Genomic DNA, 25,379 nt, shown 5'->3' with positions numbered 1-25,379 from the left:
ACCCCTCTCTTGTGTGACATGCACATAAGGAGCTGTCTTGCATCACGTGCCCATACCAGAAAGCGCCTGTCTTAATCCTGCTCATTTAGACACAGTTCATATGTTCAGGTATTAAATACATTAGATAGGGACTGCTTCAATACGGGTTACCTTGACGTTGGTGAGGCAGCTTGGTATACATTTTTTTGCAAAAAAACGTATAGACTAAATACCCTGTGTTTGTTATTACCTTTTATCAGCACTTGCTGACTACTGTTACATGTCTTATTGCAAGGTATTTTTGCACACTTGTCATTCTGTGCTTTTTGTTTGTGTTTCAGTCAGGGTGGAGTGAACATGGTCCAACAGACTTGTTCACATTGTGCATGTCACATGTGTGTTTTTAATCCAGTTTTTTTCATGCTTATGCATGATTTGAGAGACCCCACCCCTCTCTTGTGTGACATGCACATAAGGAGCTGTCTTGCATCACGTGCCCATACCAGAAAGCGCCTGTCTTAATCCTGCTCATTTAGACACAGTTCATATGTTCAGGTATTAAATACATTAGATAGGGACTGCTTCAATACGGGTTACCTTGACGTTGGTGAGGCAGCTTGGTATACATTTTTTTGCAAAAAAACGTATAGACTAAATACCCTGTGTTTGTTATTACCTTTTATCAGCACTTGCTGACTACTGTTATATGTCTTATTGCAAGGTATTTTTGCACACTTGTCATTCTGTGCTTTTTGTTTGTGTTTCAGTCAGGGTGGAGTGAACATGGTCCAACAGACTTGTTCACATTGTGCATGTCACATGTGTGTTTTTAATCCAGTTTTTTTCATGCTTATGCATGATTTGAGAGACCCCACCCCTCTCTTGTGTGACATGCACATAAGGAGCTGTCTTGCATCACGTGCCCATACCAGAAAGCGCCTGTCTTAATCCTGCTCATTTAGACACAGTTCATATGTTCAGGTATTAAATACATTAGATAGGGACTGCTTCAATACGGGTTACCTTGACGTTGGTGAGGCAGCTTGGTATACATTTTTTTGCAAAAAAACGTATAGACTAAATACCCTGTGTTTGTTATTACCTTTTATCAGCACTTGCTGACTACTGTTATATGTCTTATTGCAAGGTATTTTTGCACACTTGTCATTCTGTGCTTTTTGTTTGTGTTTCAGTCAGGGTGGAGTGAACATGGTCCAACAGACTTGTTCACATTGTGCATGTCACATGTGTGTTTTTAATCCAGTTTTTTTCATGCTTATGCATGATTTGAGAGACCCCACCCCTCTCTTGTGTGACATGCACATAAGGAGCTGTCTTGCATCACGTGCCCATACCAGAAAGCGCCTGTCTTAATCCTGCTCATTTAGACACAGTTCATATGTTCAGGTATTAAATACATTAGATAGGGACTGCTTCAATACGGGTTACCTTGACGTTGGTGAGGCAGCTTGGTATACATTTTTTTGCAAAAAAACGTATAGACTAAATACCCTGTGTTTGTTATTACCTTTTATCAGCACTTGCTGACTACTGTTATATGTCTTATTGCAAGGTATTTTTGCACACTTGTCATTCTGTGCTTTTTGTTTGTGTTTCAGTCAGGGTGGAGTGAACATGGTCCAACAGACTTGTTCACATTGTGCATGTCACATGTGTGTTTTTAATCCAGTTTTTTTCATGCTTATGCATGATTTGAGAGACCCCACCCCTCTCTTGTGTGACATGCACATAAGGAGCTGTCTTGCATCACGTGCCCATACCAGAAAGCGCCTGTCTTAATCCTGCTCATTTAGACACAGTTCATATGTTCAGGTATTAAATACATTAGATAGGGACTGCTTCAATACGGGTTACCTTGACGTTGGTGAGGCAGCTTGGTATACATTTTTTTGCAAAAAAACGTATAGACTAAATACCCTGTGTTTGTTATTACCTTTTATCAGCACTTGCTGACTACTGTTATATGTCTTATTGCAAGGTATTTTTGCACACTTGTCATTCTGTGCTTTTTGTTTGTGTTTCAGTCAGGGTGGAGTGAACATGGTCCAACAGACTTGTTCACATTGTGCATGTCACATGTGTGTTTTTAATCCAGTTTTTTTCATGCTTATGCATGATTTGAGAGACCCCACCCCTCTCTTGTGTGACATGCACATAAGGAGCTGTCTTGCATCACGTGCCCATACCAGAAAGCGCCTGTCTTAATCCTGCTCATTTAGACACAGTTCATATGTTCAGGTATTAAATACATTAGATAGGGACTGCTTCAATACGGGTTACCTTGACGTTGGTGAGGCAGCTTGGTATACATTTTTTTGCAAAAAAACGTATAGACTAAATACCCTGTGTTTGTTATTACCTTTTATCAGCACTTGCTGACTACTGTTATATGTCTTATTGCAAGGTATTTTTGCACACTTGTCATTCTGTGCTTTTTGTTTGTGTTTCAGTCAGGGTGGAGTGAACATGGTCCAACAGACTTGTTCACATTGTGCATGTCACATGTGTGTTTTTAATCCAGTTTTTTTCATGCTTATGCATGATTTGAGAGACCCCACCCCTCTCTTGTGTGACATGCACATAAGGAGCTGTCTTGCATCACGTGCCCATACCAGAAAGCGCCTGTCTTAATCCTGCTCATTTAGACACAGTTCATATGTTCAGGTATTAAATACATTAGATAGGGACTGCTTCAATACGGGTTACCTTGACGTTGGTGAGGCAGCTTGGTATACATTTTTTTGCAAAAAAACGTATAGACTAAATACCCTGTGTTTGTTATTACCTTTTATCAGCACTTGCTGACTACTGTTATATGTCTTATTGCAAGGTATTTTTGCACACTTGTCATTCTGTGCTTTTTGTTTGTGTTTCAGCATCTAACCCTGCCTGAAGGAAAGCTAGGATGGATGGTAAGGAACATGACATAGGTGTGACGTGATTAGATTCACACCAACTAAAGTAAGCCTTCCAGGTTCGGTGATAGACCCTGGAAGAGGATGGCTTCCTAGCCTGGATCATTGTGCTAATCACCCGGTCCGAAAATCTGGCCGCTCTCAGTATCATGGTTTCAACAGCCATGTCGTCAAATTGAGCAACCGATAATTCGGGTGGTAGAACGGTCACTGGACCAAAAGATCTGGTCTGTCTGTGAGTTTCCAGGGGGCGTCTGCGAGGAGATTGATTACTTCTGCATGCCCTCCTGGGCTAATACAGAGTGATCAGTATGACCGGTATCTCTTCCGCCTTGATCTTTTTCAATAACCTGGGAAGGAGAGGGGGGGGACAGGTAAGGGAGTTTGAACTGTGAGCATGGAGTGGCCAGAGCGTCGACCCCTACTGCGAGAGGATCTTGGGACCTGGAGACAAACCGTTGGACCTTTCTGTTCTGCCAAGACGCCAGAAGGCAGATCTGATGAAATGCCTCCTGATGTAGAGACCATTCCCCTGTCGCAAGCCCTTCCCGGCTGAGAAAGTCGGTGGCCCTGTTGTCTACGTCGGGGATGTGAACTGCCGATATTGCTGGAATCGATGCTTCCGCTCAGCTGAAAATCTTGGATACCTAGGCCATTGCCCGGAAGCTCCGGGTCCCCCCCGGTGGTTGATATATGCCACTACAGTGACATTGTCCATCTGAATCCGGACCGGCTGGCCTTTGGGCAGTCCTTCCCAATGAAGTAGGGACTGAAGGATGGCCCTTAACTCGAGAACACTGCGACAGCGAGGATTCTCAAGTCAACCAACGTCCCTGAACCGTCCGCTGACGGAATACCGCACCCCAGCCTAGGAGGCTGGCATCCGTAGTTATCACCTGCCTATGGACGGGAAGGAAAGACCAACCCAGATGGACAAGAGAGGAGGTTAGCCACCATTTGAGGGACTGTTTGGCTTGGTTAGAAGGGAAAAGGGGGGAATCCGGGGAAGGGATGGACCTGTCCCACTGAAGGAGGATGTCTCTCTGAAGTATCCTGGAGCGAAGCAGGGCAAAGGGGATCGCTTCTGAGGCTCCTACCAACCTCCCCAGGACCCTCATGGCAACACGGAAGGACAGGAGCCGAGAATCTAACAGAGAGAGAATTCCCTGCTGGAGGGTTGTCCTTTTCCCTTCAGGGAGAAAGACCCTTGACCGACTGGTGTCAAATAGCATGCCTAAGAACTTTAGGTGCTTGATTGGCGTAAGGCAGGATTTTTCCCTGTTGATAAGCCACCCAAACCAGGACAGTGTCGAGGACCACGGATATATTTTCCTGAACCTGAATGAATATCGTCAAGATACGGGACAAGCACTATGCCCTTGATCCTTAAGATGGCTACCAGTGCTGCCATAATTTTCGTAAATACCATGGGGGCTGTTGTCATACTAAATGTTAGGGCAACAAACTGGAAATGATCACGCTGGATAGCGAAGCGCAGGAATTTCTGGTATCCCAGAAAAATAGGAACGTGCAGGTAGGTGCCCCGAATGTCTACTTGGCACAGGAATTCCTGTTCCTCAATAGAAGCAATCACTGAGCAAATCGACTCCATCCTGAAACGACGTAGGTGAACCAACTTGTTTAGCATTTTGAGGTCTAGTATCGGCCGAACTGAACCATCCTTCTTTGGTATCACGAACAGGTTTGAGTAAAAACCTGTGAAACGTTCCTGCTCAGGGACGGGAATGATTACTCCTGAGCTGAGGAGAAAGTTGATGGCTGCAAAAAAAAACCCCGAGCAAGAGAAGCATCTCTTGGAGGCCGGGATAAGAAAAAAACGGTCTCGTGGGAACGGGTTGAAGTCTATTTTGTAACCTGTGGATACCACCTCTTTTACCCAAGCGTCTTCTTCCGAACTCAGCCAAATGCCTCTGAAGAAGAGAAGACGGCCCCCTAGCTTGGGAAAAGACCTAAGATCCTTTTGGGCGTCAGGCTGAAAAGGATCTGCCTGGCCCAGGCCTGGCAGATTTGCTGTGGGAGCTACGTGAACGCCATGCAGGAGTAACTCGAAAGGAAACTTTCTTTTTATCGTTAGGTGCCTGCAATCTCTGTGAATACAACAAATGGAACAAAAAGGTTGGGCATCTCTCTTCAGGGGGTATCGACTAGACTTGGACTGAGGGAGAAAGGAGCTTGTGCCCCCGGTCGTGTCTTTAATGATTTGGTCCAACATTGGCCCAAAGAGACGGGAACCCTGAAAAGGTAGGCCAGTAAGTGATTTTTCTGAAGCTAAATCAGCTTGCCAGGCTTTTAGCCAGACCGTCCGCCAGACAGCTATCACGTTACTGGATGCTTGAGCTGCGCAAGACGCGGCGTCCAAGGCCGCTGATACCATATACCTCCCTGCCTGTGAGATCTGATCAGCGAGATCTGCATGTTCTGGTGGTGGTGCCCCGGCCAAAATGCCCTGTCTAAGCTGTTTGGCCCATCTCGTAACTGATTTAGACACCCAAGCTGAGGCAAAGGCTGGACATAATATAGGGGCTGCTGCCTCAAAGGCAGATTTTGCTAAGGATTCTACCATCCTGTCATTAGGATCTGAGAGGTGCCCCACCGGCAAGCGGAAAGAATGGTTTAGTAGCTAGTCTTGACACTGGCGGATACACAGAAGGAGAGGCCGTCCAGTTGGCGGTGAGTTCCGGAGGGAAGGGTGTTATGATGAGTCACCGAAGGAGAAAAAAACAAAATACCAGCTAAGTCCAGAAAAACCAGAGAGGTTGGCAGCTATCGGATTGCAGACCCCAGAACCTATTCACAACAACTAGCAGTAGCCGTGGGGGGTTCCTACGGTGCCCTAGACCCCTCGATCACAGCCGGAGAGCTACATAGCCTAAAGACAGAAAGGGGAAAAACTAAACTGCCCCAGAGCTGACCCCAAAGCAATAGGCAGCCCCCAACATATAATGACGGTGAAGCAAGATGAAAACACTAACACAGATAGAAAGATAGGTTGAGCAAATGATGGGGCCCAAGCTAACTACATAGGACAGGATAGGAAAGCTGCTGTCTGCCATCCGCAAAAACCCTATCAAAATGAGCCAACCGACTGATAGGAAAAACAGGCCCTGAAGTCGCTAGGCTTCAAAAGACTATATCAGCACTCAGGTATATTCTGAAGACAGAGCAAAAGATCAACAGATCAGAGACAAAAATGGAATTCAGCTCACCCCCGGCCGGGGATGGCAGAACTCCCAAAAAACAAGGCAAACAAAAACAAAACTGAAGAGTACAAAGCAGAGCAGAAAAACTTAGCTTTGAGACGCAGGAATCAGACTGGTCTCCAAGAATCCAGCAGGAAAATCACCAGCCAGGAAGAAGGGCGTCAGCAGCCTTATATCCAGTCCTCAATTCCAGCCACCCAGTTATCATCTAGCTGCCCAGGTGTTTGGTAATCAGTCTCACTACCTTCCTTCACCAGAGGAGGGAGTTCATCAGACCTCAATGGTGAAGGGAAAAATGAACTCATAACAGAAGGGATACAGGGTCTCCAAGCGACTTCCTCTCTGAAAGCACCTGGTCGGATTCTCCCTCTCCCTGGCCAGGACTTCCTCAAAATCTCTTTTGGAAGTGAAGACTTTGGAGGGGGACTTGTGCCGCTTAAACGAAAACGCCTGCTCAGCGGGTTTCGATGCAGAGTCCTGAATGTTAAAGGTCTCATTGATCATGTCAGTGAGGCCCTGGACCATATCCTTGATGTCCTGAGAATGCTCTGGCCCGTACTCTGAACCCTCCTCCGAGGGTGTCTCTGATAATGCTTCGCCTAATTCCGGGGAGGAGGATCGGGATGAGGTGGACTGCCAAACTCTTGTGGTCAGATGGAGCAAGAAAGGGACCTGCACTGGTGCTCCTGTCTGAGCCTCTTATGGCCTCTAGAAGTCCCCAACAAGGACTCCTTTGGCGTGCCGGAAGTCACTGGAGTCTGAAGTAGCAATTTGTCGAGTACCGTTACCAAGGTCTGTGACACCTTGGTAAGGTCGGCCGCGGATTTAGACAAGGAGGAAGCCCAACCTGGGCAAGGAATCTTACTGACCCCTGAGGCAAAGGATGATCCCTGGGCGGCAGCAAGGCAGCATCATCAGCCTCTTGAGATAATACAGGGGTTCTGGCAGGAAAGGAAGGGGGACTGTTCCCGCTTTCCTGCGTAGGTGATACAGTAGGTTTACTGCAGTCTAGGCACAGAGGGAAGGACTGACCTGAAGGAAGCCTGCCATTACATGAGGTACAAACAAAGTATTTAACAATGGTAGCAAATGAAGAGGAGGAGGAACGAGACTGCTCTCCCTTGAGCATACTGATTGCTCCACTAACTGACGCAGGCAGTTAAGGGAGTGAGAGAGGTGTAGGGAAAGTGACAGCGCAGCGACTCACAGTACCGGTATCCTGTGTCCCCGAAACCACCGTCAGGAAGGCCAGCTGGATCCCGCTCCAGGGAAAACACAGCTGACCCGAAGAGAGAGGGGGAAATATAGTGGCGTGGACAGCAGCTGCTGCTGTCCATAATCCTTCATATGTCCGTCGGAAGCCGGTGGGCGGAACTATGCTCCGGGACCCTTGGAGTCCCAAGATGGTGCCAGTCCCGGAAGAAGCCACTAGGGGGCGGAGCTTACCCCAGAAGTGCTTTGCCCGAGAGACGCCAGGACCTGCTGCAGGTGGAGTGCGCGCTGGGCCCGGCGTGAAGACGGGGGGGCTGGATTTTTTCGCGCCCCCACCGCCAGCGCATTGGAAAACCCACCGCAGACCTACATGGGGGAAAAAGGGAGAGGGACTGTGCCGGGACGCAGGACTCCAAGGACTGCGGCTGGAAGGGGGCGTGCCGCTGGGCTCTGCGTGGAGCCGGGCTAGATCTATCAAGCACCTGCTGCAGGGGCTTTAGGGAAAAAAAGGACATGCCCAAACTCGGTAGGTAAGTGTATGTGCACACGTTGCGGATTCTGCTGCAGGTCCGCAGCGGATTTGGCTCTGCGGATCCGCAGCAGGTGATCCACAGCAGATTCTCCTGAAGTGTACAGTACCATTCTATTCAATGTAAAATAAAAAACGCTGTGCACATGCTGCGGAAAAGTCAGCGGTTAAACTCAGCGGTTTTGAATTCGCAGCATGTCAATTCTTTGTGCGGATTCCGCAGCGTTTTTACACCTCTTCCATTATAGGAATCAACAGGTGTAAAAATGCAGCAGAAATCCGCACAAAAACTGCAGAAAATTCCCAGGAAATCTGCACTAAATCCACAGGTAAAACGCAGGTAATTTTACCTGCGGATTTAGCAAAATCCACGCGGAAAATTCTGCAGCAGAATCTGCAACTTGTGCACATACCCTTAATCCTGTCAGGAGCTCCTCTACCTTTTTCTTCTTTCTTCTTCCTGTAGTGCTAAATTAAAAAGGGAAAGGTTAACATAAAAAAATGCTGCCCCTTTGCATTCTGCTAACCCTGTAAAAGGGAGCCTTTTACCTGAAAGTCTCCCCTAACCCTCGGGCTCTGGTGGGCGGGTGGTGGGAGACAGAGGTTAGGACCGGGTTCCGATCACCTAAACACGCTTCTTTGTTAGAGGTTAAAGTTCTGCCTATGAGGATACGGGTTGGCAGTACACACCGTACTCATAGCTCCTATGCGGGAGTACAGTAGTGACAGATCCACTCTGTATCCCTCCAACGGTTACCTAAAAGGGAACGACGCACATTGAGGTAGGCATGGGTCTGTGGAGAGACCCCTATCCACCTCCTGCTGACACTAAGCAAAATTGATTGTCCTACAGCCGGTCGGAGGGGTGTATACTGTGAAGGCAGAGTTAACATTTTTTTCACGGCATAGTGTCAACATCCTAGTGACAGCAGCACACACCCATGGTTGCAGTGTCCCCCAATGAAGCGATAGAGAAATTCAGCTTTGTGCTGCTGCCCTCTCCTCTCTTGTAATCCTATGGCATGGCACTGTTATTGCACGTTATGTGACAAACTATGGCCCTATTGCCAGTCACTATTTCCACAAGCCTGTTTGCTTTTAGCATACTTGCAAGACTGATCTCATAGAGACTGTTTGATTTAATCTTTGCCAATTCTGCTGTGATCAAAGAACGCTACAGACAGAGAAGGCTGACAACTTCTTCTTTGCAAGAAATAGTCAAATTATGCCGTATCCACAAATCCGTATGTCACAGACCAAATCCAGCCATGATGCAAGTACTGTTTGCGGATCTCTTGACCCAAACTTGACAGCCTCATGTGCCTAGAAGTCTTTCAAGATCAGTTCTGGAGACCAACGGACAGTCCGTGCATCACGGTCCATACTTGGACAATGATACATGAATGTGAGAATGCGGCATTACCCTCTCTCTGCAAGGAGAGCGTAAAGTATTGCAGTAATACAAGTCTAATCCTACTTTGCCTGGTACTATAATTAGAATAGTGTGTAAACTGTGAAAGTGTTAGTGTTACACACCTGTTATGGATGTGTGCTTTGCCCTCTCACCCTGGTTTGCTAAACTCTGTGATGCTCTATTTCGGGGCTTTGTAGATGGTCCGGTGTGCTCCCATATGAGCAACAGCCCAGGTCTATAAAATGCTCACTGAGACTCACCTTTGTGTCTTGGTACGTCATTATGACTTCTGTGCTGCTGTACCTTGGCTTGCTACACACCTGTGCCGCCTACCTGTAGTTTCCTTATGTTCTACGTCTGCCTGCGGTATCCTAATGTCCTCACCTTGCTTGTTTTTTTCTCATGTTCTCCACCTGCCTACGGGTTTCCTCACGTCCTCCCCCTGCCTGAGGGTTTCCTCACATCCTCCGCCTGCCTCCGGTTTCCTCACATCCTCCGCCTGCCTGTGGTTTCCTCACGTTCTCCGCCTGCGATTTCCTGATGTCCTCTGCCTGCCTGCAATTTCTTACAACCTGCCTACCTACCTGTGGTCTCGTGTCCCTTGGCTCTCCGTGTTCCGTATTCCTCACCTAGCTGCTGCACTGACACCCATGTGCCCACCCGGACCTTTGGCTTGATGGATCCACATCACCAGTGAGCCTAACAGAAAGAAACTGATAAACGATGTAATTTGTATTTTAGATTGAAAACTTGAGTTTTCACACTAATGTGCACGTCTTTTATTAAATTGATCTCTAAATGGAAGCCTTAAGGTGTTTTCCTTTTCCATATTTTTATTTTCTAGGCAGTGTGTACACCTGGCGAGGGCAACGGAGAAACAGATAAAATTGCTTTTCATTAAATAGTGCATACCTTCCTTCAAAGACTTATCAGCCTAAAAGTACATGACATGCACATTTTTTTTAATTAGAGGTGGAATTAGGGAAAGTTGGCAGCTGGCAGGAAGATTATATTTTACTGATGAGCATTTTTTTCTAATTTCCATATTTCTCTTCCCTGAAGTAAAATACATTCTCAGGAAGCCCAAGGAATTCACAGACATAAACTACTTACCAAGCCTGATGTAACAGGTCTAGAGGAGCGTCCTGGACTGGTTCGCTGAGTTCACTGACAATTCTGTTCAGCTGTAGTAAGAACGTTTCTCTTACTTCATCATCAGGAATAGTGATAGCGGCCTGAAATAAGGATGGAAACAGGCTGCAATAGATATTTGCCTCCTTTCATACATGGAGTTGACGGCATATACTACAGCCAGTATAAAGCAGTCCAGCTCTAGGTTCAGCAGACTACAGCCTTTTTGTCTCAGGCCAGGTTCAAACAAACGGATTTCACTCAGAAGATTTTCATCATTTTACGTCCATGTGAAATCGGTATTTATACATCAACATTTTAAAATGTACATGATCAAATACAGTTTCCTAGGATAATAATGAAAATATAGCAATAAAAATTAGATGCAATACAGAAGACCATGATATTAGGTGCCATAGTCTTGTTTTGGCGAGTCTCGTCTGATATATGGAAGAGTATAGTGTATACTGTGATCATCGGTCATATGAACAGCCATACTGAATTACACTGGTCAGGGTGCTGCATGATTGTTACTTGGACAGAACACATCCTTATAATACACTTGTCTGAACAAGCCCTTAAGCACAGAAACCAGCCCCGAGATCATTATGCAATCTCCGATGATCAGCGGTTATCACTGGTGGTGTCTCTTTGACCATTTGCTTCCCCTACACGAGCCACTTCTCAGAAAATTCTCATAAATAGCCAACCATGTAAGTCATGGATGGAGCAGTTATGAGAGAACAAGAGATTCTTTTTTCAAAATATAGGATATATCCTGGGGTTTTTGTTTGTGTCGGACAACCCCTTGAAAGATTTATTAGCGCTTTTCTAGCTATATTATTTCACAACGTCACTTCATTTGATTAGCCATAATGGCACTGGGCCAGGCACTAGAATTTGATTCATACAGAGGCACCATCTGCACGGGTGTCACGATCCATTTTTGATTTTGTGGCAGCTCTGGTTCCACTACGATTAAAATATAGCTTATTTCCTTTCAGGCCAGCGAGGGATAATGTCAGTTTTCCTTTTTAGCAGCTTGCTGCAACTGCAGAGTTGCTAGATCAGTTAATGTAGGTGGTGACCACTCTTAGCACAAAAGGATTATGTAAGCTTTGATTAAAAACTACAAAAAATAATAAAAAATCAATGATGCAATTAGATAATGATACTATAGCTCATGATAGAGCTAGTGCGAAAATATAACACACTCCTTGCAATAGGCTAACTAGATCTTTTCAAAAACACCTAATTCAGTTTAGAAGAACAAGAAAACCAGAAGTACTGACAATAAAAATATAAGAATGACTTTTATAAGAAACAAGTGAATGATAAGCATTCATTAAGGCCTTTAGGGGAAAGAGATTGAAGCCTATATATCCACTCTGTTTCTCTTCTTTGTATGATTTTGTCTAAATCCCCCCCTCGGGGTTTTGGTCTGACCAACTCAATCATGCCAATCATGACCACTCCCACCATCCTTTAAATCAGGGGTGTGGAATCTTTTTTCTGCCAAGGGCCATTTGGATATTTATACCATCCTTCAGGGGCCGTACAAACTCCGCCCACAAACTGCATCCTGACTCTGACACTGGTTTCATGAGTTAATCTTTCATTGCATGCCCTTCAATGTTCAGTAGTGAACACTGCGTGTGTGTGCTAACAGAGCAAGAAGAAATCAATGAGCTTGTGGCAATCAAAACACAGCTCCCTTCCCAAGAATGCGGTCCCTGCGAATCTACTTTGGGGCCTGATAAAAGGTCATCGAGGGCTGTAAATGGCCCTGGGGCCTGAGGTTCCCCACCCTTGCTTTAAATGGTCACCTGATGCATCAGCTGACTACTGGTGATAGAGTTATTCTATGGAGACCAGTCTTTCAGTTGCAGCTCTCTAGTGTTAGCGCTGTATCTGCGTCTTCTGGAGTTTGGTGTCATGTTTCCGTGTCCTCTGTGGTGTGGCTTGGCAGTGGAGTCTAGAAGCTAAGGGTGGTGTTTTTACATTGTCTGTCTTGTGCTTGTCACCATCCCCTGTGTTGTATCATCTGCAGTGGTGAGGCTAGTGCACTAGCCAGGGCAGTGTGAGGTGACAGCGAGAGACTAGGTTCGTGATGGTGGCGGGGGAAAGGACCCGCTTAGGGCACTAGGGGAGTGCAGGGACAGGCTCAGGTTCGAGCTTAGGTGGTGTCCCATCCTTCATTCCCTATCGGTAGGGCCTTCCTCTCCCCATTTCCATCCCACTAAGTGTGTGTTATGCCGTCCGCTGACCGACCCACCGTTGGGTTGTTGCATATCGTGACAACAGGTTTTTACGCAAGCATTTCTTTTGTATAGGTTTTTACAGCTTCATTTCTTTCCAAAATCAAAAAGAAAACAACAAACATATTAGTAATCTAACTGTACAGATGTAGCAAAGTTCATCATGCCAGACAATGCACTCTCTTGATAATTTATTGCAAAAGGATAAAATAACGTCACATCGCACAAACCTCTGACCAGTCAAATTAGTTGTCAAATGACACTTTTTTTGTGCCATGAGATCCAAATGCTGTGTTAGTCAATGTACCCTTTGCTATATCTGTAACTCCATAGCCTTGTCATAATGGGTGTAATGAGGAAATAGCTTATTGTCTCCGGGCTCTGATGTGACGTAAAATTGGTGCAAGACAGAGGGGGTCCCACTTAACATCTCCAAAACAGCACATAAAAGGGGTGCATTATGATGATCTGTTCAACTGCATAGAGCCCACATACTGTGGTTGCACAGGGACCCTCTTCAGTTTCTATCAACCCCCGGAGGAAATAATATAATGAAGCTGAATTCTGAAGTATTGTTATGCAAGTTTACCCAGTATCTTTCCATGGACGTCACTGCCCTTAGACACGTTTCGCATTGCGTTCTTCCCCATGCTCAGTGATGCTGTTGTGGCTTACATCCGAACCCCCCTCAAAACGGGATTTGGGTGTATGCGCTGAAGGGGACATTAACTATAATAGTGAAGACCGAATCAACCTGTGCTCTGTCTTGCATCGTTTTCAGGCGTATACGCCTATTGGAAGCGGACACCCAGTCGCAGTAGATTGCATCTGAGTGTCCAACTCCAGAAGTCGTACATGTCCGAAAACGATCCACATCACAGCAAACGTTGACTCTGTTGGCACTATTATTGTCAATAGGCCCGGTCAGCGCATACACACAAAACCAATTTTGCGGGGAATTCGGACATAAGCCCCGACGAGGCCACTGAACATGGGAAGAATAGTGTGAAATCACCCTTATTCTTGGAGTTAAAAAATATATTAGTGTATCTTTATAATGGGTGAATGAATCACTGCCTACAGGAAGCGACACACTGCACCTTCAAGTAATGGGAAGTAGAGTTGAGCGACTTTGGTCGGATTGGGTTTCGTGAAACCCGACTGAAACAAAATTTGAGTTGGATGAAACTGGTCTGACTAGGGCAAAAAAAGTCGGAGTTTCGTCCGAATGTCATCCACTCAATGCCGACTTTTATTCCCTATTGACTTGCATTGGGGTCGGGTTTCGGAAGAAACTCCCGACTTTTTTTTGCCCTAGTCAGACCAGTTTCATCCGACTCAAATTTTGATTCAGTCGGGTTTCATGAAACCCGATCCGACCAAAGTCGCTCAACTCTAATGGGAAGTTCATTCTTGTTACATGGCAATTGGAATACACAGCGTGCAGGACAAGGCATGTCATTCTCTGCAAGGAGAAATGATACTTCTTGGATATCGGTCAGACACCTTTCACACAGCCAAACCAGATCTCACACTTTGCACTGAGACGAGGGGCAGTACCCCGAAACACAGTGTCTGCAAATTGAGATTCTGGCTTGACTTTTATCCTAAGTCATGAAACAAGGCTCCTTAAAGGGTCAACATTGACTTCTAGGATTGCTACTTCCAATAGGTGGCACTAGAGTTCTAGTCCTCTTCCTCTCTGAAGAGACAATTTGCATAATTAGCATATTTCCCAGAGGAGCACTGCGACTTTAAGTCTCCTCACCTCGACATGCTTAGCATGTCATTCTCCGCAAGGAGAAATGATACTTCTTGGATATCCTATGTACAGTGCATGGAACAGAACAGGATGAAGTAAGACCTTAAAGATAAGAAAAGCTGTAGCTGATGTGGGTTCTGCAAAATTGGATTTTTAATTGTTTTGCTAGGAAAATTCCTGATCATAGCTGGCATAATATATGAGATGTGTTACTATGATTGATTTGCAGAGCATGTTGCAGTTTTAACAAAAGAAACAAGTTGGGAAATTGAAGCCGTTGTCACCTGGTCTCTGCTTACGACCTAGATCACACTCTTACTTGTTTCAGCTCCACCACTGATAAGTTCCACGCATGCTCTAACTCCTCTTCTTCTTTCAGCTCCTCACTTTCTACAATATCCGAGGTTTGCACAGAGTGATCCAGAAGCTCATCAGATGAGCTCGGGACATCGGGGGAGATGTATTCCTTCCATAGCTGATGCAGTTCCTGGATGGTTTCATGCTTGTAGTGTAACTACAGCAACAAATAAAGTAAAATGTCGACTATGAGGGAAGAGGGAAAGTGATTGAAAAATACGACAGTAACAGACAAAATTTTTATTTCCAGACTAAAATCTTATACACAGGAGTTTTCTTTACAAAGTATACCATTTAAGAGAATCAATAGCCAGGCTTGTGCTACCCAATCCAAAAGGACAGAGATCCTGCGTCCAGAAATATATTCACTCACTCAGCTTATTGCTGTAGTTTTGATAAAGCAGAATCTTATCTTCTGCGGCTCTGCTAGTCCTCTCAGTACTAAGCTCCTGCTATGAAGTCCTCCACATTCATAAGTTGTGGCCATAAGAAGCCTCAATTTTCAAGTTTATGAGATATCCCATTTCCTTCATGCTTATATAATGCACAGTGTAGACAGAAATCCGTCTTTCAGCTCTAGGGAAATGGGGTTTATTAGAACTTCTATTAGCCCCACTCTGATCAACATCTTTGTCTTTAAGCTGTCAATTAAAGGGGTGGAGCTAGTCAGTGCTCATGAATATTGAGGGTTAGACATCTAAATTGAGAGCACTAGCTGAGCTGCAGCAAATAAAACAGGGGCAGACGTACTATCTTGTGCAATAATTAGACCGCATAAACGTAGGACCCATTTATACTGGCCAATGACAGTAATTGAGCGCCCCTGGCAAAGCTTGTCAGCCTAATGAAGTCTTGACTATTGGTTCTTCTAAATCAATGCTCGTTCTGTGCTAATGGAAGCACGGTCGGCATGTCTTCACGATCGGCGGTCATATAATGGCAGCAGTCTAACTATCTAAATGCAGCTTTCCACAAGAGTCCTGAAATACACCAAATTCACCACAGTGCTTTACGCTTTATAATCCTGGGGTCTAGTCTAATTTTACACAACCTATTAGATGGCTTACTTTTAGAACACATTATAAGTTGCAGCACACCTTTAATAACTTTGGTGCATTTTACAAATACCTCTTTTTTTCTAGGCATATTAATGAAGGATTGAGGGAGGCGCAAAAAATGTTCAAGACCATTAATGAAAGTGGTACTTGGGATGTGGGCTGGAACTTGGCATTAGGGCGCAGTCAGATAGAGGATGGTATAAATCAGACTGACATTCATGGACTGGCTCTCCCCACCTGAGCGTGACAACTTCATATATTTCCATATAGTTGTCACGCTTGGGTCAGGAGAGCCACCGGCCAAGTTCACGCACTACGTTCCGATCTCGGTACGATACATACAGCCATCTGACTGTGTCAGTATGAAAAGTAAAAAAGTAGGTGTCATCAACTGCGCTGCGCAGGCGCTGGGCCCTCTCTGACCTTTCCCGGCGCCTGCGCACTGCAGCATTTTGCTCTGCCCTCAACAGGGCAGATAAGAACGCCTACTTAGAAGTGTGATGCCGGGAGTGAGGAAGCAAGCAGGAGGTCGGCATCGCAAGAAGATGGGAGGCGCTGGACCCGGACCTGCGACACCCATCAGACCAGACCGCCCCCCCGGGTGAGTATAATAAAACTTTTTTTTTTTTCTTATTTTGCAGGTCGGACAGGAGGCTTATCTACAGCATTATAGAATGCCGCATATCAGCCCTGAAAGGCAGTGGCCGCATCTTATATCAGCCAAAACAGGTGACAGGTTCGCTTTAAAAAAAAAAAAACATCAACAATACTCATTGAAGCAGAATCCACTACGTAGCTCTGACGGTCATGTTGGTGCTACATAGTGATGAGTGAAGGTGCTGGGATAAAGTGTTATCTAAGCATGCTCCAGTGCTCTTCGAGTGCTCTTCAGCATGCTCAAATAATATGTTTGAGTCCCTGCGGTTGCAGGTCTTGTGGCTGTTCGACAGTGGCAACACATGCAGCTATACTACTGCTCTTTAGCAAATTTCTAAGAATCCTGGACAGCCCCTTTGGTGTTTTCTATATTGCTGAATGATGAAAAGTAAGATGAAAAGTAATGCAATTTCTGTAAGTGTGAAACAAAAGTCAATCTTTAGGAAAACCAAAGGATCGGAAATAGAGAGGTGCTTTGTCTAATACAGAACAAAGTACGAATCTGTATTATATCTGCATGTATTAACATTGGATTTTGCTCAAACTCTCACAAAAATACGTCAAATATGCAACAAAATCCCAAACTAAACCATGGCACAATTAAAATCCGCAGCACGCCTCCGAACCTGCATGGATTCTTCTAGCTGTGCGCCGGTGGGCTTTTCTAAACCCCATTCGCTTACATTGTGCTGAAGCTTTAGTGGAATTACAATGCAAATCCACTGTGAACATGGTCAAAAGTCATGTAGATTGAAAGCCAAAATCAGCTTTTCTCCAGTTACAGTCCTAGGGATGCTCACATAAACATTTATATTTCAGTAAAGCAAAAGGTAAAGTCTGTGAGAGTGGAAACGCAGAATAAATCATTAATAAAGGTTAGAAAATCCAATTCTTCCTCAGAACTTCATGTGTGTATGTTATCTTCCTGTAATGATGGCACTGACACTGGGTGGATGGGCAACTGCTGAGGGAACATCCCCCTGCATGTTTAATAGTGAAAGCTAAGAGTGCCCTCTAGTGGCTGACAATGGATGCTGCTGTACTCACGTGGCAAACAATGTGAGCGGAGAAAGAACAGAAAAAACGTGGATTTACCAGTAAATACAATAATTATGAGACAATTACAGAGTCCTAAAAAATCATGATAATTTGGCTACCTTGGGGTTTAGGATACAGAACATCTCTTCTTCGGTTAGTCGTATAGCCGGTGATTGGGGGCGCTCTGGGCTCCGAACTCCATCCACAATTTCTTGAACCATCTTCTGAGCGATATATAAGGCCTCCCGTGACTCCAGCTCTCTCTATCAGATAATGATAATGAGCGGTGACAATTAGCTTGGATGCTGCGGTAAAAGCCAGGCCAATACAATATAATAGCACAAAAGGCTCCGGGAATATAAGAAGAGAGTCTCAGATTAAGGACAATACCAAGCTATGCTAATAACAAAATATTAAGCTTCAGGGACGACCACTGACATCTCACTCCGGCAAAGGGGGGGCATATGGTCTTCTAGTGCTAAATAAGGATAGACAACTTCCCAAATTACTTTCTGTATCAAATCCTTGGAGTTTTCAAGATCTCTGCTTGCTGTCATTGAATCATAGACCACCTCAAAACCAGACAAACTAGATGATGTAGGGCAGAACGGTGACTCAGTGGATAGCACTGCAGCCTTACAGCGCAGGGGTCCTGGGTTCAAATCCCACCAAGAACAACATCTGCAAGGAATTTTTATGTTCTCCCCATGTTTGCGGGGTTTCCTCCCACATTCCAAAGACATACTGATAGGGAACTTAGATTGAGAGCCCCATCGGGGACAGCGATGATAATGTATGTAAAGCGCTGCGGAATTAATGCTTTATAAGCAAAGCGTAATAATAATGATGTATAGACAGACCCAATGCTTACAGTGCATTGAGAAAGTATTCAGTTTGTGAAACAGGGACAGGAACAGGGAAAATGGTTAAAATTGATGGTAAGATGGATCGAGCCAAATACAGGACCATTCTTGAAAGAAAACCTGCTGGAGTCTGCAAAAGACCTGAGACTGGGACGGAGATTTGTCTTCCAACAAGACAATGATCCCAAACATAAAGCAAAATCTACAATGGAATGGTTCACAAATAAACGTATCCAGATGTTAGAATGGCCAAGTCAAAGTCCAGACCTGAATCCAATTGAGAATCTGTGGAAAGAGCTGAAAACTGCTGTTCACAAACGATCTCCATCAAACCTCACTGAGCTGGAGCTGTTTGCCAAGGAAGAATGGGCAAGAATTTCAGTCTCTCGATGTACAAAACTGATAGAGACATACCCCAAGCGACTTGCTGCTGTAATCGCAGCAAAAGGTGGCGCAGCAAAGTATTAAGTTAAAGGGGCCGAATAATATTGCACGCCCCACTTTTCAGTTTTTGAATTTACACAAAAACTTAAAATGACCAATAAATTTCGTTCAACTTCACAATTGTGTCCCACTTGTTGTTGATTCTTCACCAAAAATTTATTTTTGGTATCTTTATGTTTGAAGCATGATATGTGGAAAAAGGTTGAAAAGTTCCAAGGGGCCGAATACTTTCGCAAGGCACTGTATAAACAGAAGCAGAAAGTCATGGGATCATTGTACAAATCTCTGAACCCTACAGGAATTTCACATTTCCGGTATGTAACCCTACAGATGCCTACTAACCTCCAGCGCTTCCCTTAGGGGAGCCGTCTTGTCTTCGTATAACGAGATTCCCCATAGAGACACCTGTATGAGCGCACCGGCCAGTAACACGGGGTGAGTGCAGAACTCCCAGCTCTCACTAAATATTCCTGCTGTCAATGACTTGAAGTAGAAGGAGAATGTCTGGGTTTCTCCTGGCAGGATTACACCTAAAAAGGCAAAAATCAGTAAAATGACCAAGACCAACAGATAAAGATAAAGTGGTCGATACATCAGAGTGTTTACGCCAAACTAAAGTAAAACACCTTGAAAAGTCACAAAACTTTTGCTAACCTAGTGGGCAGTATAGGGCGTGATGAAGCATGGCGACACCTGCTTGTCAACTTTATGGCATTCCAAATAACCTTTGTGACAGGGTGCACACAGTGGTGTACGCCCTGTCGCACACAGAGGCCTACGCCCCGACGCACACAAAGGCCTACGCCCCGTTGCACCTCACCTTATTCATTAAGGGGAGTGCACCTGATAATGAATCAGGCGCCTCATACTCCACCCCACCATGTCATCAAGAACAATTACACCAGAATTCTGCCATAAATCATGATGAAAAGGCACAACACAGAAGTACACAAACATTTTTCCCACTTTTGGCATTTGCACGCCAATTTCGGCCAGCACAGCCATTAAGGACGGAGCTGCGACAAACCTGGGCGTGACAGGAACAAGATGCCACAACTCATCTAGTTCACAAGGAGCTGTGGCATTCCTTAATTCCAAAACTAAATAATATTTGTGGCGAGGCAAACAGAGGTTCATGCCCCTTTTCACATATGCCAGATTCATTAAAAGGCGTGCCTCACTTAAAGAGGACCAAACAAAATCATGTTTAACTGGACAAACAATGTAATAGGGGCTGCAGAACAGAATAAAACTTAAAAAAAAAATGCAGACAGCATTGAGAGTAGGAGGATTTATGTCTCTCGAGTAATAGCACTATGGCACTTTATAACAAGTTAGTCCCCTGAAGAGCTACTTGGATGAAACGCGTTGGGACACCCCCCTAAGGGAAAGTGCAGGGCATGTGCAATATAGGGTGAGCTGTGGACTGCCCTTGTCAGGGCGGGAGTTTGGGGATCAGATAATGGTTAGCCTTGTAGGGATTTGACAGGGTATTGTCTTCCCATCGCTACCTTCCTGTGATTATACAGAGAATCCTTGGAGACTCACGGCCCTTCATTTAATCTGGTGAGATTGTTCCTTTTTTATTCATATCTCATCTATTGTCATTTTTGTGGCCATAAATGTATGTTTTTTCTTGGTCTAGGTATGAATATATGTGTGCAATTGGCGACGGCATTGTGTGCTGATCTGTTAATTAATGCTGTATCCTTTGGATAATCTGTTGCCTGTTATATACCATTAGGTAAGATTTTACATCCTGGTTTGATCCATTCAGGTGGTTTCCTTTCTTTTGAGAGTTCAACCACCAACTTAGCATCTTTTATTGATATCTTAAATCACATTTGGGTGACACATATTATTTAAACATTTCTCGGGCAATACGTCGGAAAGAGGCGCAGAGAGATGGGGACAGGTGCAGAGATCCTCACTGCGCAGGTGCCAGATTCCCAGCCCCGCCGCAGTGTGAATACATCATAACACACTGCGGAGCGGGATCTGGGGCCTCCGCTACACGCAGGCGCGATATCCTTACATCATCACCTGATGTAAGTTCTCAGGCAGCGCGCACGGCGCATGCCCGAGAAATGTTTGCAGAGCGCAGGGGCCGGTCACGTAACGAGGAACAGAGGAGGCGGCGCACAGAAGCAAGAGGGGGGATGATGGACGGCTGCGAGGTGGTTGAGGCAGGGGAGAAAACATACCTCCATGATGCAATAGAGGTATGGCGGGCAATTTATAAAAGTCATTATTTCAGCGTTCCTAGGGATAATAAACATAAGAGCCAACTTCACAGAATGGAGCCTTAGTGCTGCTGAAGGTGGCTCTTTTACTTTAATTGGCCCGGGGGGGGGGTGACAGTTTCCTTTTAAATTTTTACTTATATAAGGTGATATTCACATCACGATCTCGGTATCTGCCGAACAAATCGAAAAGGTTCAGTTCAGCAGAGCCATAGACTATAAGGCTTCTTTTACACTTGCTGTGTTTTTGCAGGCCGTTTTTGCAGGCCGTTTTTGCAGCCCCAATAGATTTCTATGGGGCCGCAAAGACGGGCCGTAAAAACTGATCGGAGCGCTGTACACCATATGGCTGTATTTACGGCTGTGAAAAAATATTGAGCCTGCTCGATATTTTTCACGGCTTATGGACACAGCCCCCATTGAAATCAAAACAACGGAAGCTTGCCCAGTGTGTTGATTTTGCGGTACACCGTGAAGACTGTATTTGCGGAACACCGTATTTTTACTAGGACACTCCCATGTACTTTCCTGTTTATCACTTCGAAGGCCTGCAGAAATCCGAGAAGATTTTTGCGGCCCGTTTTTGCAGCAGACCATGAAAATTACGGCAATACGGGCCGCAAAAAACATGACAAGTGTAAAAGAAGCCTAATGGGCAAATATAGTGCAGCCATGCTTATGCTTGACCATCTTTAGGTAAGGTACACTTAAAAAGGTCTAAGGTAATCATAAGCGCACCAACCATTAGACTATAAAGCTCTGCTCAGCTGTACCTCCTGTATTTCTCTAAGTCACGCCTATGAAAAGTCTTCTTACCAGCATTAGTGTTGAAATAGAAATGTTGTACTCGGGGCTCCTTGTGGCGATCTCCTAGACTGGTGGCATGTGGCAAGCGTCTCCACTCATACCATACCGCTGCACTTCCATTGTTAACAACTTCAAGGACTGAGGAAGCTTTTTCTCCGGCAAGGGCTTCAAAAGTAATACGTGTAGAGATGTCAACTTTTTCCTACAATAGGAAGAAGGGAGAAGAATACGGTCATTTCCTAACACACAATACAAATGCGCTCCTATATCAATTTACTCTTATCAATGTTTTCTGAGTGAGGTTTGAAGAAATCCATGTGACTACTGAAAAAACAGCCTCATTCACTGACATTTCAGCAAGAACCCTGAAATGCAAAAGCAAGACATATGCAAAAAACATGCTGTGAGACCTACATATACTGTAAATAAATGTATTCTTACCACCAATCTGGCACCAAATTTCACATGGGGTACTTGCTTAGAAAATCCATGTCAGGGTTGCAGTATGATCCTGATATTAAGATGAGCTCATGAGTCCAAGCTCATTCAGTCTCCACCCACCCAGCCTGACTGACAGCTGCAGCTTGTACTGAACAGTGTGAGATCTCAGCAGCAGGAGAGACTTTGATGAGCTATCAGTGAGGCTAGGTGGGTGACATTTGAAAATCCATGTTAGAAAGGTCATATAACCCTTTATAACAGTTTAACTCAAAGTAAATACACCAGCCTCATCAGGTGTGAGAGATCACTTTAGCAATGTATGCAGTTTGTATTGTGAAATCTGGTGACAAATAATCTTTAACCCCCTTACCCCCAAGGGTGGTTTGCATGTTAATGCCCGGGCCAATTTTTACAATTCTGACCACTGTCCCTTTATGAGGTAATAACTCTGGAACACTTCCATGAATCCTGGTGATTCTGCCAATGTTTTCTCGTGACATATTGTACTTCATGATAGTGGTAAAATTGCATTCATATAACTTGCGTTTGTGAAAAAAAAAAGAAATTTGGTGAAAATTTTGAAAATTTCACAATTTTCCAACTTTGAATTTTTATGCCCTTAAATCACAGAGATACGGCACACAAATAACTTAAGTAACATTTCCCACATGTTTACTTTACATCAGCACAATTTTGGAACCAAAATTTTTTTTTGTTAGGAAGTTATAAGGGTTAAAAGTTGACCAGCGATTTCTCATTTTTACAACACCATTTTATTTTTAGGGACAACATCACATTTGAAGTCACTTTGAGGGGGTCTATATGATAGAAAATACCCAAAAGTACCCATTTGAAAAACTGCACCCCTCAAGGTGCTCAAAACCACATTCAAGAAGTTTTTTTAACCCTTCAGGTGCTTCACAGGAATTTTTTGAATGTTTAAAAAAATGAACATTTAACTTCAGGTCCATTTTTTTTTATTTTACCAAGGGTAACAGGAGAAATTGGACTGCAAAAGTTATTGTGCAATTTGTCCTGAGTACGCTGATACCTGATATGTGGTGGGGAACCACTGTTTTTCAGCGCATGGCAGAGTTTGGAAAGGAACAAGCGCCGTTTGACTTTTTCAACGTAAAATTGGCTGGAATTGAGATTGGGCGCCATGTCACGTTTGGAGAGCCCCTGATATACCTAAACAGTGGAAACCCCCCACAAGTGACCCCATTTTGGAAACTAGCCCACCCCCCCAAGGAACTTATCTAGATGTGTGGTGAGAACTCTGAACCCCCAAGGGCTTTAAAGAAGTTTATGACGTACAGCCGTACAATTAAAAAATCATATTTTTTCCAAAAAATGATCTTTTCACCCCAAATTTTTATTTTCCCAAGGGAAACAGGACCCCAAAAGTTATTGTGCAATTTGTCTTGAGTACGCTGATACCCCATATGTGGAGGTAAACCACTATTTGGGCGCTTGGCAGAGCTCGGAAGGGAAGCAGCGCCATTTGACTTTTTTGGCTGGAATTGAGATCAGACGCCATGTTGGAGAGCCCCTTATGTGCCCAAACAGTGGAAACCCCCCAATTCTAACTCCAACGCTAACCCCAACACACCCCTAACCCTAATCTCACCCCTAACCCTAGCCCTTACCCTAGCCCTAACCCTAACGGGAAAATGGAAATAGATACATTTTTTTAATGTTATTATTTTTCCCTAACTAAGGGGGTGATAAAGGGGGGTTTGATTTACTATTTATGGCGGGTTTTATGTTTGGCGGCTGTCACACGCCAAAAGACGCTTTTTATTGTAAAAATAGTTTTTCCATCACCACATTTTGAGAGCTATAATTTTTCCATATTTTGACCCACCGAGCCATGTGAGGTCTTATTTTTTGCAGGACGAGTTGACGTTTTTATTGGTACCATTTTCGGGCATGTGACATTTTTTTATCGCTTTTTATCCCGATTTTTGTGACGCAGAATGAACAAAAACCAGCATTCCATGAATTTAGTTTGGGGGGTGCGTTTACACCGTTCTGCGTGTGGTAAAATTGATAAAGTGGTTTTATTCTTTGGGTCAGTACGATTACAGTGATACCTCACTTATGTCGGTTTTTATGTTTTGTCGCTTTTATGCAATAACAACAATTTTATATAAAAAATAATTATTTCTGCATCACTTTATTCTGCGAGCTATAACTTTTTTATTTTCTTTGCTGATGATGCTGTGTGGCAGCTCGGTTTTTGCGGGACAAGATGACGTTCTCAGTGTTACCATGTTTATTCTTATCCGTCTTTTTGATCGTGCGTTATTGCACTTTTTTGTTCGGTGGTATGATCATAAAGCATTATTTTTTCCTTTGCTTTTTTTTTGAAGGGGTTCACTAAAGGGGTTAACTAGTGGGGTCAGTTTTATAGGGAGGGTCGTTACGGACGCGGCGATACTAAATATGTGTACTTTTATTGTTTTTTTTATTTAGAAACTAAAGAATTTATTAGGGAATATTTTTTTTTTATTTATTGGGATTTTTTTAAAATTGTTTTTACAAGTGTTTTTTTTTTTTTACTTTATTATATTGTCCCGGGGGGACATTATTGTCTTGTGTCAGATCGCCGATCTGACACTTAGAACAGCGCTGTGTCAGATCAACGATCTGACAGGTGCTGTAGCAGGCTTCCTCATGCCTGCTCTCAGCAGGCAGTGAGGAAGCCGCCTCCCTGCAGGACCCAAAGGCCACCACGGCCATATTGGATCTGGGGGCCTGCAGGGAGGAGGACTCTTGGAGCGACGCAGCACATCGCGTCTCTCCAGGGGTCGTAGGGAAGCGCACAGGGAGCCCACTCCCTGCGCGCTTATCTCCTATGCCCCCGGTACACTGCAATCATCTTTGATCACAGTGTGCCAGGGGTTAATGTGCCGGGGGCGGTCCGTGACCGCCCCTGACACATAGTGCCGGGTGTCAGCTGTGATAATCAGCTGACACCCAGCCGCGATCAGCGGCGCTCCCTCGTGAGTGCCGCTGATCGCGCT

The 25,379-nt window shown here is 44.6% G+C and overlaps 1 protein-coding gene across 5 annotated transcripts in view; it reads right to left on the bottom strand.

The window, feature by feature from the left end:
• The window catches only part of MYCBPAP (MYCBP associated protein), a 173,315-nt gene that overhangs the window by 87,840 nt on the left and 60,096 nt on the right, over window positions 1-25,379 (bottom strand). For 3 of the 5 annotated variants that reach the window (XM_073588047.1, XM_073588049.1, XM_073588048.1), the window contains exons 11-15: window positions 21,919-22,111; window positions 19,202-19,389; window positions 17,672-17,815; window positions 14,762-14,956; window positions 10,405-10,526 (exon numbers count right to left, since the gene is read on the bottom strand). In XM_073588047.1, the coding sequence (XP_073444148.1) occupies window positions 10,405-10,526; window positions 14,762-14,956; window positions 17,672-17,815; window positions 19,202-19,389; window positions 21,919-22,111 (842 nt within the window). Of the gene's footprint in view, window positions 1-9,875; window positions 10,005-10,404; window positions 10,527-14,761; window positions 14,957-17,671; window positions 17,816-19,201; window positions 19,390-21,918; window positions 22,112-25,379 lie in introns of all 5 variants that reach the window. The other 2 variants (XM_073588050.1, XM_073588052.1) reach the window with 2 other exon arrangements.

This window comes from Dendrobates tinctorius, unplaced genomic scaffold (genome assembly GCF_039654945.1).
Source record: "Dendrobates tinctorius isolate UK_male_01 unplaced genomic scaffold, ASM3965494v1 ptg000103l, whole genome shotgun sequence".
Taxonomy (NCBI): Eukaryota; Metazoa; Chordata; class Amphibia; order Anura; family Dendrobatidae; genus Dendrobates; species Dendrobates tinctorius.
The sequence above is the reverse complement of the archived record's forward strand: the minus strand, read 5'-3'. Positions and strand labels throughout refer to the sequence as shown.